Genomic DNA, 18754 nt, shown 5'->3' on the forward strand with positions numbered 1-18754 from the left:
AGGATGCTCTTATAGCACTGTACAGAGTTGCTTTGCTAATCTCTGAGCGTCCTTTCTATTTTTCCTCTCCTTTCCTCCAGAATCCCTCCATGTGTGCAATCTTCTCAGAAATGCAAAGATTTTATTCAACTCTTTATCACCAGAGGTAGTTCTTTTGGGTGAATGACACACATTAGATCTGTAAAAATGCCCCTCAGACGATTACCAGGAGGACTGTACAGACTTCAAGCCATCATTTCACCGTTGCAGTGAAATTAGCCATTGCTGAGGACCTTGTGGAAGGGGTCCAGTATGACCCCTCAGTGGATGCTACCAAGGCATGTGCCAACTGTTAAGCACAGTATTTTCCTCTATACAGTATGCTATCCCAAAGTCCTAGCCCACCAAAACACCACTCTCTAGATCTCCCTGGGAACCACACCTTTCAGAACCTAGACGCACTTAGAGCTGAAACTGGCTAAACAAAGTAACTATTCAACCACAGTTGCTCAACATAACGGCCATGATGACAGTCTCCAAATGCCAGTTTCCCTATTTTGCAATGGGTAAATGTGCTCCAAGGAGAAAATGTTCCCAATGACCCTGAGGCCCAGAGGGCTTTCTTTAGAGATAGAAAACAGAAAATGAATTTGTTAGTTATTTCCTGCTGAGCACAAGGAAGATGTTGTTTCCTTATTTAATATACCATCACCAGTGCATGTTTTCTTTAACCACATAATAGAAAATAAGAAAATGCAGTTTATGCTCTTCTGGCATATTATCACCAGTTTTACAAGTTTCTTCTCACAAAAATGTCCTTTTATTTCTACTCCCCTTATATAACCCTCCGAAACTGTATCTATGTACTATGATGTATCTATGTACCGACATGTATCTATGTACTATCAATTCAAAGCGAATATTTTTTAGTATCCCACAGATACCTACCATTCCTGCTCCTTGATCATTTGTGATGGGTGAGGGCCTTTTCTTTAGCAGTGATTGCAGTTCTAAATTTATCTTTTTGAGAACTGTACTGCACATGCTATTTCAATCATGAGAGGACCATAACCTAAAAGCAGACTATATTTCTGACCCCCAAACCTTTCATGATCTCTACATTCAACGCTCACTAAAACCAACAAGGTCTGATGTGTGTGAGGGGGGAGAAGGGGAGCGGGGGACTGGAAGTAGAGAAGCCAGTTACCCTATGGGGTTATCTGACAATTACCATCAGGTCTCAGGGGATGAGCCTGGCAATGTGCTCTGTGCATATTCAGGAGCAACTCACCGAAATCCAAAACAGAAGCTGTCCTTGGACCAGGTTCAGTAAACGTTTTTACTATCTATTTCCCACTGCACAATCCAGCTCCCCGGCTCCCCGGGGGATCTCAGATAAAATACTTAGCAGAATAAAAAATTAAAAATTCTTAGCTGGTCTCCACTTGTCATCATAAAACAGTTCAGGACATAAAACCAACATCAAAGAGCTGTCAACAATATTCCACAAAACAATGTCAGAGACAGAAACTGCTATTATCACCAAATGTTTTTCCTTTTTTAAGACACTGCAAGAAGAAGAAAACAAGAAACAGAAAAGGGAAGGACACTGCAAGATTCTTCTCATTAAAGTAAAGTAGATGTTCTCCCGAGCACTAAACTAAAACGTGTCTTTTGAAGGACCGGGATGGTGGTAATAGTGGGGGAGCCAGGAGTAGGGAAGCTTCCACAAGCAAACGGCATTGATCTAGAAAGATGAAGGCAGCAGAACTCCCAATGAGCTGTTCCACATTCTTTGCAACTTACTCAAAGCCTCGTTACACCACCCAGATTCAGTAAACTGGGTAACCACACAACTTCTGTGGCAGTCCAGGGCATCTATCACGATTCAGTGATTACACAGCTCAGAGTCACACCACAAGCACCAAATTCGGCCTCAGACGGGACAAAATGAAACCCCAACATGAATAAGCATAAGACAAGCTAACACCAAAGACTTCCCTATGGGGACAATTTGGTTTAAATTTATCTTCCTGAGAAATAAGTACTGGACTCGGGGACAAGAAGGAAAAAAATCCTTACGCTGACATTTCTTTCACGTTTGACATGGGAGACCTCCATCCCCAGCTACACAGATCTACAAATGTCTGTGTTTTGTTTCTTATCACCTGCATTCCCGTGCAGCACCCAACATCCTGAAGATGAGAGATGCAGTCAACACATCCTGCCAGTGAGATGTCAGAGCTGAACTTCCAGCATGGGCAGAAGTTGCTCTATTTCATCCTTATCACTGTTAACAGACCTAGTAGGATCTCGGAGAAACTGCCCGAAGAATGTCTGCTAGCTAGTCCTGGAGGTTAACAGAAGGCTGTGCCACCCGCTGAGCAGGCAACACAACTGAGAAAATCAGGATGGAGAGAAAAAAAAACAAAAAACCGTGAGCCAGCCACATGGGCGACAGAAAACAGTAGCAGAAAAAGTCCAACTCTGCCTGCGCCAGAGGTGTGGATAAGCAGACCAGAGAAGCCAGGAGAGAAAGGAGGGGGCGGGGGCCATCATTCCCTAGGAGAACTTCTAAGCGGAGGCCTTCACAGCCTGGGAGTCTGCCCAGCTGCTCCTGCGGACCCTGCCAACCTGGCCAAGGCAGGCCCGTGGGAGCAGAACGGGCAAGGCCTCCGAGGGTCACTCCTGATCCTCTGAGCCTCGGGGCCAGCACCGCCGGACTTCTCCATTTTCCCTGCCTCTACTGGGCTATGATGGCAGCTCTCCAGTCCCACATGCCATACATCAGCCGCAGATCCCTGTTGGCACAGGCCAGCGCCTCCCCCCGCCCTTCCCCACCCCCGGCACACTTTGAGCCTGATCCTCCTTCTCCCCGATCTCAAACCCCTCATCCACCCGGGCCAGCCGCCCTGCCCGGGGGCGGCCCCACCCCCAGCGGTCGGGCTCTGGCCGGCCTGGGCACCTGCAGCACCTCCCCGCCCCACCCCCATTCTCCACCGCCTCGCCCCTCCCCCCTTTCTCCAGCAGAGAGAGAGAGAGAGGGGGCGACTCACCGCAGTCAGTGCACAGGATCTTGCCCACCTCTTTCTTGAGGTTTTTGCCGTTGGTGTCGAGGGGGGCAAACGCCGTCTTAAAGACGAAGGGCTGCTCCGTGGGCTCCAGGAAAAAGATGTAGCGCTGGTTCCTCTCGAGCGGCGCGCAGGAGCCCACGCTGATCACCTGCTCGCGCTGCAGCCCCCCGCTCCGGAGCGGCCACTTGTCCAGCACCTTCACCAGCGCCACCCGACCCGAGGCGGGCGGCTCACGGGTGCTGTTGGAGCCGGATCCGCCGGCCGGCGCCAGCCCCTGTACCTTGCCCTCCACCACCACGGGTGCCTTGTACGCCTGGTCCTGCACCGACTTGAGGCTAGGCGAGTAGCAGGCAAGCGACACACCGAAGAGCAGCATGGAGAAGCCGGGGGCCGGGTCGCGCCTCATGCCGCCGGCGGCTGCGGCTCGCGAGCGGGCGGCGGCTCTCCGGGCTGCGGGGCTGCGGGGCTGCGGCTGTTGCGGCGGCCGCGGCTCTGGGGGCGCAGCGGGACGGGAGATGCTGCTGTGGCGGCTGCTGCTGCTGCTGCTGCTGCTGCTGCTGCTGCTGCTGCTGCTGCTGCTGCTGCTGCTCCTCTTGCTGCTGCTGTTGCTGCTGCTGTCGCTGTAGCTGCTGCACGGAGCCTTCTCCAGTGGCGGCGGCGGCAGCGCTGAGCAGCAAACCTGCCGCATCTGGCCAGGCCATTTGGGGGGCTCCGCCGCTCAGCCGCCGCCTTGGGAGGGGAAACAGAGCCTGCTGAAAAACCGGAAACAGCGTAACGTTAGTGCTTCGTAGCCCTCCACCCGCAGCCCGGGGACGGGGCCCAGCTGGGCAAGGGGCAGGCGGCAAGCGGGCCGCGGTGCGCAGCGCGGAGCCGCGCAGCGCTCCCACCCCGCGCGCCGGGACCTGGAGGAGGATGCGGAGGATGGGACACCCGCCCACTTGCTCTCTCGCGCCCCCTCTACCTCCGGACCGAGCGAGGAGCGCGGCTGCTGCAGGGGAAGCTGGGGACTGCACTGCTTTCGTGCCCAGCTCCTGGGCCCGCAGGACGCGGGAAGGATCGCGCTACCCTTGGCTCCTGGGATTTATAGACGTGACAGTGGGGTAGTGCGTGAAGAAGGGGCGGGGTAGAGATAACGGATTCTGGCACCCTCCTATGAACTTGGGGAATGGGACACAGGGCGTGCCCCTGCCCTTGGCCACCGGCTGTAGCAGCCGGGGAGATTGCCAGTGCTGGGGTGCTGGTCCAGCCGCCCGCCTCCTGGGGTGTCCCCTTCCCTGGGAGGGCCCTAAAGCACGGCCCCTCACCCGGCCCATGTGCTCGGCCCGGCCACCGCCAGGGGAGCGCTGGCGATCTCAGTCCCGTCTTTTGGCAAAGAGTTGGGGCTACATGGGGTCTTGTCGTGTCTTGGCATTGAGAACACCTAACCAGGGTTGGTGGTTGGGAGAGGGTCCAGCTCCCCAAGATCTGGGTTCTCTCCTGCTACCAGGGCGGGCCAGGCTGCAACCTCATCTTTTTGTTGTTGTTAATCCCCACCCGAGTGTATTTTTCCCCATTGATTTTTAGAGAGAGGGTAAGGGTTAGGAGGGGAAGAGAGGGGGGGGGGGAGAGAGAAAGAGAGAGAGAGAGAGAGAGAGAGAGAGAGAGAGAGAGAGAGAGAGAAACATCGATGTGAGAGACACATGGATGGGTTGCCTCCCACACTCGGCCCCCAGTCGCGGAGTCTGGGATGAACCTGCACCCCAGATACGTGCCTTTGACCAGGAATTGAACCTGCCATCCCTCAGTGCGCCCGCCGACGCCCTAACCACTTACCACCATCGGCCAGGGCTGCAACTCCAACTTTAAAAAGCCGCTCCCTAAGGAGATGGGGGCTTCCTGGAGCCAACCTGGGAGCTAGAGCTGGCTTATGTCTTTAAAGTGTGGAGATTATAAGAAGCAGGAGAGTTTGTATCTGAGTCAGTATCTGATTTTAAAAAGCAAGTCCACGATCTGTTCTCCTCCTGTCAGTAAGGGTCCAGCAAGTTTTCCATACGCAGCTTATATGCTTGAAGGATGTGCAGCTCCGGAACTCGGGGAGGTTTTATTTGAGACTTTATTTCAGGAGACTGGCCGAGGATGTCTGACTTAGGCTAGGACTGTCTTTCTGGAAAGGAAGGGCCTTCCCTCCTGGCTAAGTCCTCACACTCAGCATGCCCAAAGCCAGCAGCATTCTCTCCCACCCCGCTCCAAATTCCCTGGAATTATCAATGGCACCTTTCTATACTTGGCAACCCAATCTGTTCCAATAAATCCTTCATTCTTATCTTATTTTTCCTCATCTAATCAATCACCAAATCCTTTGACTCTGCATTTTAAAATATCTCCCATTTATATAGCGTCTCTCCAACTCTGCCATGAATACTGTAGGTCCAAGAGCTCATCATCTCTCACCTGGACTACTGCAAAGCCTCTTAACCAGTTTCTGCACCTCACCTCATCACCCTCCTCCGTCACCTACTGCCACAATGATCACGTTACGGCCAGAGTGTAAATGTGATATGCTAATGCCTCTGCTCTCGGTAATGAAGGCCAGACTCTTCAGCATGCCTCTTCATGGGCTCTCTCAGCCTAACCAGATCCACACTCTGGGAGCCAAACACATACCCTGACAACCCTGAGCACATTGCACTGTTTCTTGGTGTGCTTCTGCATGTAATGCCTCACGTCCAGGAAGTCTCACTTCCATCTTGTTCACCTAGAAAACTATTCTCTTTTTTTCCTTTTTTAAGTTAAACCTTTAATTTTTATTTTTTAATTTCAGAGAAGAAGGGGGAGGGAGAGAGACAGAAACATCAATGATGAGAGAGAATCATTGGTCAGCTGCCTCCCGCTCACCCAACTCTGGGATTGAGCCTGCAACCCAGTTATGTGCCCTGACTGGGAAATGAACCCGTGACCTCCTGGTTCATAGGTTGATGCTCACCAGCTGGGCAATTAAATCTTTATTGTTGAAAGTATTACATATGTCCCCTTCTTCCCCCCAATGACCCCTTCTACCCCTCCCCCACCAGGCCTTCACCACTCTATCGCCTGTGTCCATATAGAAAACTATTCTTTCCCCAAGGCCCAGCTCAGCATTATATCTCACCCCTCCCTTCTATTCCCATACACATATATGAAGAGACTAATTCTTCCTCTTCCATGTTACCATGTGCCTTATACTGTACTTTAAGCAACTGTAGTTTACTTTTAAGCAACTGTACTTCAAGCATACTATACGTTAAGCATCAGACTTACACTGTACTTTAAGCAACTGTTAACCAGGCTGCATTAGACCCATCAGAACAGTCATCTTAACAGTGGGGACTATGTCCTATTAGTCTTTGGATTCCTATCCAAAGGGACATCCAACACAGTTCCTGGCATAGAATAATGAGGAGCAAGTCTTTAGTGAACTGAAAATCAGCTCTTTTAAAGGCACAGCCCATCTTGTTGGCCCCTTCATTGTCCCCCTTTTCATTTCATAGACCACAGATCTTGTACATCGCTATAAAGAAGACCATTAACTCCACCTTCTCAGTTTTTTAGTGGAAGAAATAGTCCCAGGGAGAAAAAGGGACTTACTCAAGATCACACACAGCCAACACTGTACTCAATCTTCTGTTTCTGAGACCAAATTAGTGGGAAGAGCTTGTGCTCTGGGGTCAAGCAGAGATGGGCTTCAATCCAATTTTTTTAACTTATTAACGTTGGGATGAATCTATTTCACTCTCCAGGCCTGTTTCCTCACCTATATAGTGGAGGTAATAAGAGGATCTACTACATAAAGTTGTTTTTTTTGCTCATTATGTACATATTCAATGAATATCCAATAGAATGGCTCCTCTGGGCCAAGCACAGAACTGGTCACTGGGTAGACTGCAGTGAACCAAATTGACACTGTCTGCTCTCAAAGTTCATACTCTAGTTCGGAAGACAGCAGTAAACAAGTAGATAAATAGGTAACTAAATTACTTAGAGTGATACGTGTTCTGAAGGAAATAAACAGGATGAAATGATAGGGAATAATGAAAAGGGGAGAGGGTAGGTCTACTTGGATAAGGGAAGGCTACTATGAGGAGATAACATTTAAATTGAGAGGAAAAGGATTTGAAGGATGTAAATTATGTGAGATAAGTGTAAAGTGCTTAGAACAATGCCTGGTGCAGAATAAGGACCAAAATTAAGGTTGAATATTATTGATAATTTACTTATACCAGTGATTTTTAGTCTAAGAGCTGAGAATCTAAGTGGTGTGTAGTTATTGCATACTAGGACTATCTGTATGTTTAAAAATGTAATGCAGCCCTGTCTGGGTAGCTCAGTTGGTTAGAGTGTCAGCCCAATACGCCACAGTTGTGGGTTCGATCCCCTGTCAGGGCCCCTACAAGAATCGACCAATGAATGCATAAATAAGTGGAAACAAAACACCTCTCTGTCTCTCTCTCTCTCTCTCTCTCTCTCTCTCTCTCTCTCTCCCCATCCCTTTCTCTAAAATCAATTTAAAAAATTATTTGTAAAAAAAGTACAATGCAACTTTTCAATAGTAGATACCACTGGGAGGAATAAAAATACATATATATTCTTGCCTTGGCCAAAGTGGTTAAGTGGTTAGAGCATTAGCCCCCTCACACCAAAAGGTCACAGGTTCAATACCCAGGCAAGGGCACATACCTGGGTTGCAGGATCAATACCCAGCCCCAGGCTGGGCATGTGCAGGAGGCAACAGATCAATGTGTCTCACATCGATGTTTCTCTCTCTCTTTCTCTCTCTCTCCCCCCTCCTCCCTTCTACTCTCTCTAAAACAATAGAAAAATATCCTTAGGCCTTAACCGGTTTGGCTCAGAGGATAGAGCATTGGCCTGCAGACTGAAGGGTCCCAGGTTCGATTCCGGTCAAGGGCATGTACCTTGGGATGTGCAGGAGGCAGCTGATCGATGTTTCTCTCTCATCGATGTTTCAAAGTCTCTATCCCTCTCCCTTCCTCTCTGTAAAAGAAAAATCCATAAAAATATATATCTTACCTAATGATAGAGAAACATGTAAATTGACCGTACCTCCGCTACACCCACAGCTAATCAGAGTGAGTATGCAAATTAACCCAACAAAGATGGCGGTTAATTTGCATATATACCTGGGTCCCGGGAACCTCCTCGGCACCCAGGTCACTCCCAGCCGGCCATCTGCAGCTTTAGGCTTGGGAAGGGGCCGAGCCTGCAATCAGAGGTGCTGGTGGGGGAACCCCTTCCCAAGCCTAAAGCCTGGGGCAGAAGCTTTAGATTTGGGAAGGGGCCGAGCTTCCGATCAAAGGTGCAGGGAGGGGGACGGGGTGGGGGGTGGGAACCCCTTCCCAAGCCTAAAGCCTGGGGTGGAGGCTTTAGGCTTGGGCAGGGGCCGAGCCTGGGATTGGAGGGAAGGGGAAAAAATCAATGGAAACATATCCTCAGGTGAGGATAAAAAGAAAAATAAAGAAATGTCATATCTTATGAAAGACACATCTTGAAAATGCTTAAAGAAAGTTGTCATTTTTTCATGGTGAAGGACTGGAGTCGTGTTGATGAAAACACCTTGGTGGCTGCAGTGACTGGCAGTGGCTGCAGCAGCGGGATGATGGGGCTGGCACCTTCCCCTGATCAGCCTGGTTGCCTCCCACAAAGGGAGGCCAGACTATGGCTTAGGCCTGCTCCCAATGGGGAGAGGGCCTAAGCCATCAGTAGGACATCCCCTGAGGGCTCCCAGTATGTGAGGGGGACAGGCTGGGCTGAGGGACCCCTCCCCAGTGCACAAATTTCATGCACCGGGCCCCTAGTATATACATAAAAGAACACATACATATGCACACACACACTTTCCATAAGCAGCAGCGACAGCAGGAACCACAGGGCAAAAGCTCCTGCTCTCTTAAACCTCTGACACTGCCTTCCATCCCTAACCATCCCTTTAAAAAAAAAAAAAAGAAAGAAAAATATCCTTGGGGTGGGGATTTTAAAAACAACAACATATTTTTGCCCTGTCAGATTTTGAGCATCAGCCTGCTCACTGAAGGTTTGATTCCCAATCAAGGTCCCATACCAATCGATGTGTCTCTCTCACATTGATGTTTCTCTCTCTCTCTCTCTCTCTCTCTCTCTCTCTCTCTCTCTCTCTCTCTCTTCCCCTCCCACTCTCTCTAAAATAGGCAATGAAAAAAATATCTTCGGGTGATGATTTACCAAAAACAAACAAACAAAACAAAACAAAAATCATTCTCTCTCTTTTTTTTTCCATTTTAAAGTATAACAAGACACTGTCTAGTATGAAGAAGACTGAATCAAGGTGAAGAAGAGTGTCAAGATATGCTACCATTTTTGTCTTTTTAAAAATATATAAATATTTACAGAGCATAGATTACCTTTGAAAAGACAGCAGTAATTGAAACAATAGTTGGCTCTGGAAAGGGTACTGCGTGACTGAGGAATGGGGTACAAGAAGGATACTTTTCATGGTACTCCCTTTTGTAACTTGTGAATTTGTATCAAGTTTATATACTACCTAGTCAAAAAAACTTTTAAAGGAAAAAATTTTAAAAAGGGGGTCCTCTAAATTTACTGTTGCTTAATTTTTATCATGTATTTTCTCAATCATAAGCTACTTAAAAGAAAGAGGGGAAAAGCTACTTTTAAAAGTAAAACTATTTTCAAGGGATTCCTTAAAATTTTTCTTACCTTAAAAAAAGATTCTGCCCTAGCAAGTTTGGCTCAGTGGATAGAGTGTTGGCCTGTGAACTGAAGGGTCCCAGGTTTGATTCAGGTCAAGGGCACATGCCCAGGTTGCAGGCTCGATCTCCAATAGGGGGCGTGCAGGAAGCAGCCAATCAATGATTCTCTCTTATCATTGATGCTTCTATCTCTCTCTCCCTCTACCTTCCTCTCTGAAATCAATAAAAAGCATATGTTAAAAAAATAAGATTCTAACGCTTAAAAGGGTTGGGAATTATTTCACTATAATTTTATCTTCTTTAGCATGCAAAAGTTACTTTTGAAATCCCAAATCTACCACTTTTCCTGTAGCCACAGAAGGTGGGACTTAGGCAGAGACTTCTAAAGGGAAGAAGGGTGCCTGTCCAGTTTTCCTCAAGGTGTGATGGGTATGAGGACAAGCTTCCAGAATTAGCCTCCGTCATTTAGTATAAACGAGAAGGGTATTTGGTTTCCTAGGACAGCCTAATTGTATATTGACTTTTTCCTGAGGAGAAAAGTGAATTAATATGCATGTCTTAGAAAATAAAGCTTGATATTCTAAACCTGCTAACTCTTGATCATAAATTCAATAATTGATAATAAAAATAGTAATAACTACCATATATTAGTGGCCTATTGTGTCTGTATTTCCATTACTCAATGACATTGCACTTCACAAATTGAAGAGACTTCTGGAAGTTTAATAACTTGCCCGAATGACAGAATTGGGATTCCCATTTAGGCTTGCCCATTGTTGAAATGCTTACTTTGTGCACCAGCAAGTCTCTGAATGAGAGGCATCTCTCAGCCTCTCTTTCATTGTCATCTGAGAGGTCTCTAATCTCTCCAAACTACTTCCACCAACGTCAGACTATTTGAAATTTGCAGCTCTTGAGAGCAAGTGGTATAAGCACCATTTTACAAAAAGGTGAGGAAAATTGAGACACTCAGAGAATTTAAATGACTTTCCAAAGAACACAAAACTAATGATTTATCACAAACTCAAGCTCCCACTTTTGAGGTTTATCTCTCTATTATTTATTCATTTTAATTAGTTTAGCCTTATTAAGGTTTGATTGACAAAATTATAATTTATTTTTAAATAAGTCTATTTCAGAATGTCTAAGGTTTATGAAGGAAATGCAAGTTAACACATTAGCACAAATAACCTAGGTGCAACTCAGCTTTTTTTTTCATTTCACAGATTGCCTTACATGAATATTTTTATGGTGAAAAGTCATGATTTTGCTACTGAGTGCCGCACATTGTGCTGTGACTCATCTTTCTTCTGAGCTAATCAAAGAGTTCGAGGATGCCCTCTGGGACATTGCACAAAATATGGAACACTTCACAAATTTGCCTGTCATCCTCGTGCAGGGGCAATGCTAATTTTCTCTATATTGTTCCAGTTTTAGTATATGTGCTGCAGAAGTGAGCATGTTAATTAACACACCTATCACCTCATATATTTACCTTTGTGTGAGTGTGTGTGTGTGTGTGAACACTTAAGTTCTACTCCCTTAGCAAATTTCAATTATATAATACTAGAGGCCCAGTGCACAAGGATTCATGCACGGGTGGGGTCCCTCAGCCTGGCCTGTGGGGATTGGTCTGAAACCGGCTCTCCAACATCCCCTGAGGGGTCCCGGATTGCAAGAGGGCACAGGCCAGGCTGAGGGACCTCTAGTATGCATGTAAGATCTTTGGTTAATCTCTTCCCGCCCTCCCTCTCCCCCATTCCCTCTGAGATTCATCAGTCTGTTCCATGTTTCCATGCCTGTGCATTGAGCATCTGCCCCCTGGTGGTCAGTGTGCATCATAGCTGCGGATCGGCTGAGCCTAAGTGACCCCTGTGGGAAGGGGGTGGGGGTGGGGGTTGTCCCTCAGCTTGGCCTGTACCCTCTCACAGCAGTCTGGGAGATGTCCAACTGATGGCTTAGGCCTGCTCAGGGAGCGGGCCTAAGCCGGCAGTTAGACATCCTTAGTGCTGGCATAGAGGCGGGAGAGGCTCCCACCACTACCGCCCTGAGCCCCACTTCTGACTGAGTGGTGCTCCCCCAGTGGGAGTGCACTGACCATCAGGGGGCAGTTCCTGCATTAAGCATCTGCCCCCTGGTGGTCAGTGCGCATCATAGCGACCAGTTGTTCCACCATCAGACCAAAACTGGCTCTCTGACATCCCCTGAGGGGTCCCGGATTGCCAGAGAGTGCAGGCCAGGCAGAGGGACCCCCACTGAGTGCATGAATTTCGTGCATCAGGGAGGGACTCGGGAGGTTGTCCAGCTGGGGAAGGACTGTGGGAGGGCTCTAGGGAGTGTCCAGCCCGTCTTGCTCAGGCCCAATCGGCCGGACCCCAGCAGCAAGCTAACCTACTGGTCGGAGCATCTGCCCCCTGGTGGTCAGTGCACATCATAGTGAGCGGTTGAACAGCCTTAGCATATCATTAGCATATTATGCTTTGATTGGTTGAACGGATGACTGGACAACTGGACACTTAGCATATTAGGCTTTTATTATATAGGATCATTATCAACTATAGTCACTATGTTATACTTTAGATCTTAAGAGCTTAATCATTTTGTAACTGAAAATTTGTATCCTTTTAACAAATTCTCCCCCTTCTCCCTCTCCCAAAATCCTGGTAACCACCAATCTAGTCTCTGTTTCTATGACATTTTTTTAGGTTCCACATATAATGATACCATGCAGTATTTGTCTTTCTCCACCTGGAGAAATGTGTGTGTGTGTGTGTGTGTGTGTGTGTGTGTGTGTGTGTGTGTATCTCACATCCATTATTACCCATTCATCTATTGATGGATACTTAAGTTCTTTCCATACCTTGACTATTGTGAATAACATTGTGATGAACATGGGAGTATAGAAATCTCTTCGAGATAATGATTTTGTTTCCTTTGGATCAAGCTCACACTTTTGAACAGAACCACACATAGAAATGGAAGCCAGACCTGTTCACTACCCACTATGGTTCCCCACAAGTTTGTGAAAAAAGTGGTTCATGGTAGCAGTGGGCTGTGTCACTATGTAATAATCACTGAGAACAAAAACAGAAGTAGACAGAATGGTATAGACATTCTGAATTCAAGATAGAACACCCACATAAAAAGCTTGGCTTCTTCTCCCAGATCCCTCCCACACAAGATGGACTTCCTCCAGCTTCAGCCAATTCAGTGGCCAGAAATGGCCACTGAACCCGGTTACATGACTGACTACATCCAGGAGAACTGGCTCCTTAGGGAGATGTGTAAGGCCTTTCTGTGGTCAAAGAGTCTCACAAATCAAGCCAAACACTTTGCAGGACAGTCTCATTTTCTGAAGAAAGACATTTTGCAAACTTATTTTTTTCTCCTTTTGAGGTCTGTTTTCTAAATTTGGCTTCCAGAGTCACTCTCGGGTTCTGTGTGGTTAATTTCTTTTCCTCCAAGGGTTTTTCAAGCAAGGAACTAAGTAGAAAACAGATATTGAGAATCTGAGAATATTAGCACTGGGAAGGACTTTAGCATCACTGTGGCCTGATGCCCTCCTTTCACAGAGGAAGACATAGAGACCACAGAGATTTTTGATTTGCTCAGGGTCACACAGCACTAGTGCTCTTTTGCCTACATTTTAAAATCCTGGCTCTACCCCTACTGGCACGTGGGCTGGGGCAAGTCACTTCACCTTTGTAAGCTTTAGCTTCCTTCTCCAAGACAACTGGGTAATAGTTTTACCTCTTAGGGGTTTTGTGAGGATTCAGTGAGATAATTCATGTAAAATGCTCCTCAGTACCTGGCACAGAGTAACTGGCTGAGTGTGGGCAGTGGACTCAAACTGCCTACCTCTGAATTCCAGTTCTGCCACTTGCGTAAGTGATATTTGGCCTAATTACTTCACTTTCTGTGTTGGTTTGCTCAACTGAATAAAATGAGTAAAGTGATCATAGTTCCTACTTTATTAAAATTGTTATGAGCCTTAAATAAAATATTATATATAGCCCACTTAGAATAATGCTTGGCACATCTTAGCTATTATTAGTCTGACTAGAATAACCAATTTTCTTAGTTTCAGTAGCCATACTTTACCCCAAATTCAGCAGTTTTAAAACTACCCATTTTCATAGGTTTCGAACACATGCTAAAATTCTTAAGAGTAGAACCTGATGTCCTACTTTAGATTAAACAAAGAAAAGTCACATCACTGGTAGTCCCTGCTCCCAATTAAGAGAGGGCCTGATTCAATAATTTACGGCCTACAGCTATGTCAGGAGTCCAAGAGCTTCCACTCCCCGATTTGCTGAAAAGGGCAGCAGCCCCTCTGTCTGAGTTGTTCCATCTGGGATAATAATACTTATTTCTTTGTAAAGGGCTTTGAGACCTTTGGATGAAAAGTGCTATGTGAGCACAAATTGTTATCTCTTTTCCAGATATCACTTTTAGATACAAATCCAAAAGCTCCCGAAAATAGACCGCAGCAGAAGTACAATCTGGACATAGACAGATCTGTCCTGAGTGTCACAATCAGATAGCACACTCATGCTTCACGCCATCATCAGTTTTCTTTTACATGTCATAGCATATCTGATTTGGATTGAGAAAAAAATAAGATACCCTCAAGCTGGATTTTTTGGTGTCTAACATTTAAAGATTTTTCCTCCCTCTGTTTTCCTGATTTGTGTATTTGGAATTCTCTCCTGAGGTCAACAGGAACTTTGAGGTTGATTCAACTCTGGGGGCGTGAAGCAGGACGAGAAGAAGAAATTATTCTCTTATTACTAAACCCTCCTCTCTCTCCTCTCTCTTCTCACTTTGTGTATCCAATTCAATCTTGTTTCTATCTCATAATTTCTAGTTTACGTGCGTTCTTTTTCATTTGCTTCCTAGACACTTACAATATCAGCCACGGTCAAAAATTTTTAAGACTTTCCTTTTCCTGCATTTGTTTTTACAATTGATAAATTTATTTATTCATTCTACCAAAAAGAATTTCTTGAAAACCTACTATGCATACTGACACAGATGCTAAAGAAATAATAGTCATGGTTCCTGCTAGAGCTAAAATCTAGGCAAAATTAAGAGTCAGGAGCTATTACTAGATTTGCCTGCCCTGGACCTCCCACTCACCCCCAATACTTTTCCGTTAATATCATCTCTCCCATTTGCCTCTCAGACTCAGTGTCTGACTGTCCTCTCAGCTCTCCCAATTGTGAGAGCAGAAAACACAAGAGCTCTGCAAATACTAGGTCCTCAATGCCTTAGTTTCTAAGACATTCCAAAATGAAGTTATTTATTCCAAAAATAGTTTTATTCGTTCTTTCTTTTAAAGAATCCATTTGATTAATATTTATTTTGCAGTTTGTCACTCTAAACTATTTTTAGTGCCTACTCTGGACCAAGCTTTTTATACCAGATGCTGAGAATGCAAGAGTAAATAAGACACATGAGGCCCCCGTCTTGAACAGCTTACACTCTTAAGGGCAGACAGACACAAAAAAGGAAATGAATACATAAAACATTTCAGTGAGAAGAAGGAAGAAAGCATGTGTATGATTAGATTGAAAGTGACTAGGACAGAATGACACTGGCCAGGATGGTCTCTGTAAGGAGGCAATATTTGAGCTGAGGTCTGAAGGATGAAGAGGAGTTAGCCACATAAATCTGGGAGCGGAACAGCTGAGGCAGAGAAAAGAATTCCAAGAGAGGGCCTGAGGCAATATCAAACTAGACATCAAAGTATGAAAAAAAAGGCCAGTGAAGCTGGAGATTGTTATAACAAGGGGAAAGATTGGCATGGAATGGGATTAGGGAGATAAGTAAAGATCAGATTTATGCTGAGCCTTGCAAGCTATGGCAAGTTTGGATTGTATTCCAAGTACAATGGGAAGTCACTGGAGGGTTTAAGTAGAAGAATGATTAAGGTCTGGTTTATATTTAAAAGAGATCAGCCTTAGCCGGTGGTGCTCAGTGGTTAGAGCATCCACCCTGGCACTGAAGGTTCAATTCCCTATCAAGGGCACATACCTTAGTTGAAGGTTCCATCCCTAGCCCCTGAAGGGGTGGGTGCAGGAGGCAACCAATCTATCCATGTGTTTCTCTCCCTTCCCCTTCCCCCCCCCCCCCCCCCCCCGCTGCCCCCTGCCACCCTTCCTCCCCATCCCCACCCTCTCCTGGTACAAAAGCGGAAGCAAAGAGAGCAGTTAGGAAGTTGTTATAGTAGTCTGGTCAGGAGGTGACAGTGGTTTAGACTGAGGTAGTGTCACTGGAGAGGAAGAAGAATAGGTAGAATTTAAGGTATAATTTGAAGATGGAACTAACCAACCAAGATTGGATCATGTGGGTAAAGGAAGTAGAGTGATCAACGATGACTCAATTTTTTATTTGGGCAACTGGACAGATGATTAACCCATTCACTGAAATGAAAAACTTAGTAAGTAACATAATGAGGCTAAGGGTTATAGGAAATTTCATTTTTGACATGCTAATACTGAGATACCTGTTAGACATTTAAATGGAAATTTAAGTACCAGCTGGAGATGTAAGTGTAGACTTCAAAGGAGAGGTCAGAGTTAGAGGTCTAAATTTGGGAGTCAACATATAGATGATATTTAAAACTATGAAACTAGATAAGATGATTAAAAGAGAAAGTTGATAAGGAAGAGGATCTAGAACAGCACTGTCCAATAGAAATATATGTGAGCCACATATATAATTTTGAATTTTCTAGTAGCCACAACAAAAAGGTAAAAAGAGGCTTAGCTGGCATGGTTCAGTGGTTTAGCATTGACCTATGAACCAGGAGGTCACAGTTCGATTCTTGGTCAGGGCACATGCCCAGGTAACAGGCTCAATCCCCAATGTCGGGCATGCAGGAGGCAGCTGATCAATGATTCTCTCTCATCACTAATGTTTCTATCTCTCTCTCCCGCTTCCTTCTTCTCTGAAATCAATTAAAAAATTTAAAAAAAGATAAAAAGAAACAGATGGAATGAATTTTAATAACACAATATATCCAAATATTATTTCAAAATATAATCATATGAAAATTTTAATGAGATATTTTCTCTTCTTTTTAAAATATATTTTTATTGATTTTGAAAGAGAGAGAAAGGAAGAGGGAAAGAGAGAGAGAAACATCGGTTGGCTGTCTCCTACATGACCTCTACCAGGGATCGAGCCTGCAACCTGAACATGTGCCCTGGCCAGGAATTGAACCAACAACCTTTTGGTGCATAGGACAATGCCCAACCAATTAAGCCACACTAGCCAGGGCTTATATCCTTTTTTTAAAACTAAGTCTTTGAGATTCAGAGTGTATTTTATGCTTACAGCATATCTCATTTCAGACTAAGCACATTTCAAGTGCTCAATAGCCATTCATGTACGGTGCAAGTCTAGAACTTAACCTCAGGTCCACCCAACATTTACAGGTTGAATAAAGGCGGAGGAGTCAGGAAAGGAGACTGAGCGAATGGTATCATGGAAGCCAAGAAAAGAAAGCATTTTAAAAAGAGACTTGTGAAGAGGAAGGAGAAAGAGAGAGAGAGAGAGAAACATTGATGGGAGAGAGAGAAACATTCTTCAGTTGCCTCCTAGAGAAAAAAAAGAAAAACTACTTCAAGAATCAGCACTACCAAAATTCTGTATCTTGGTTTTTGAACTATAAGCATACCTGTTTCATACCTGCCTTGCAATCTGGCTGAGATTAAGAGGAGGGCCAGGTGTGGGCCTTGGCTGGACAATGTCTTTAAAATTCCTTCCCTAAGAAGACAGCCTTGCTATTGCAGATGAGGTGTGATACCATTACTACTCATAACTTCAATGTGCCTGGCTGTCCTCTGTCTTTGTAATCTTGACAATAACAAAACCGTCAATACGAGTTGAGCCCCTTCAGGGTGAGGACCGCTGCCAGCAGAGAGAGAGGGGGGGGGGGGGGCGGGGAGAGAAAGAGAGACTGGTCAACTGTGTTCAATTTTAAAAGAGGCTGAGGAAGATGAGAAAGCAATAAAATTCAGCAACATGTCGGTCACTGATGATCTTGACTAAAGCTGTTTCAGTAGAGGGATAGCTTCCGGGAAGGAGGCCGGAATGGAGCCATTGTAAGGGAAGGAAGTGGCGACAGCCAGTATAAACAACTTCTCCAAAAAGTTTTGCTGTGCTGCGCTGGAAGTGGCGGGCGCCCCAACAACTCCTCATGGTGGCGGCTGCTGTTGGGGTGCAGTGGGGCGGTGACTGAGCTGGTGCCCGGAATGCGGGCGCCGAGCCCTGGCCTGGCCTCCGTGTGGCCCCCCGGGCTCTGCACCCCTGATGCTGCTCGGGTGCTGACCCCGCTCGGCCCGGACAATGGTGAAGTATTTCCTGGGCCACAGCGGGCCCCGGAGTTCCTGGGACCAAGTGTTCGCTGTCTCCTGGCAGCGTACCCGAATCCCTTAGCACACATGTCTTGACGGAAGAAAGACAGTGCACCGGGAGGTGACCCCTGACCAGAAGCTCCTGTCCCGGAGACTCCTGACCAAGACCAACAGGACGCCCCGCGGGGCCGGGCGACTATTTCCTGCCAATGCTGCTCACTCGGTGCACATCCTGGAGGATTCTATTGTGGACCCACAGAACCGGACCATGACCACCTTCCCCTGGAACATCAACCACGCCCGGCTGATGGTGGTGGAGGATCGATGTGTTTACTGTGTGAACTCTGATAACAGCCGCTGGACCCAAATCCACCGGGAAGCTTGGGTCTCCAGAGCTGTCCAGGAATTTGGTCTCGCCGGGTTCAAAAGCGACGTGACCAAGTCCATGAAGGGTTTTGAATACATCTTGGCCAAGCTGCAAGGCGAGGCCCCTTCCAAAACCCTTGTTGAGTCAGCCAAGGAAGCCAAGGTGAGGGCAGAGGAGACGGCACTAGCAGCTACAGAGAAGGCCAAGGACCTTGCCAGCCAGGCAGCCACCAAGCAGCAGCAGCAGTTTGTGTAG

The 18754-nt window shown here is 46.4% G+C and overlaps 1 protein-coding gene, 1 non-coding gene and 1 pseudogene across 6 annotated transcripts in view; 1 reads left to right on the forward strand and 2 right to left on the reverse strand.

Moving 5' to 3' along the window:
• The window catches only part of NRG2 (neuregulin 2), a 177668-nt gene extending 173927 nt beyond the window's left edge, over positions 1–3741 (reverse strand). For all 5 annotated transcript variants that reach the window (XM_054717013.1, XM_054717012.1, XM_008141512.3 and 2 more), the window contains exon 1: positions 3036–3741. In XM_054717013.1, coding sequence (XP_054572988.1) covers positions 3036–3741 — 706 coding nt within the window. The remainder of the gene's footprint in view (positions 1–3035) is intronic.
• A 7382-nt stretch (positions 3742–11123) lies between these two features.
• Positions 11124–11230, reverse strand: LOC114233500 (U6 spliceosomal RNA). Its single transcript, XR_003619645.2, has one exon. It is a non-coding gene; the product is annotated as a U6 spliceosomal RNA (small nuclear RNA).
• A 6894-nt stretch (positions 11231–18124) lies between these two features.
• LOC103286049 (PRELI domain-containing protein 1, mitochondrial-like) lies at positions 18125–18754 on the forward strand (annotated as a pseudogene).

This window comes from Eptesicus fuscus, chromosome 6 (assembly GCF_027574615.1).
Source record: "Eptesicus fuscus isolate TK198812 chromosome 6, DD_ASM_mEF_20220401, whole genome shotgun sequence".
Lineage (NCBI taxonomy): Eukaryota > Metazoa > Chordata > Mammalia > Chiroptera > Vespertilionidae > Eptesicus > Eptesicus fuscus.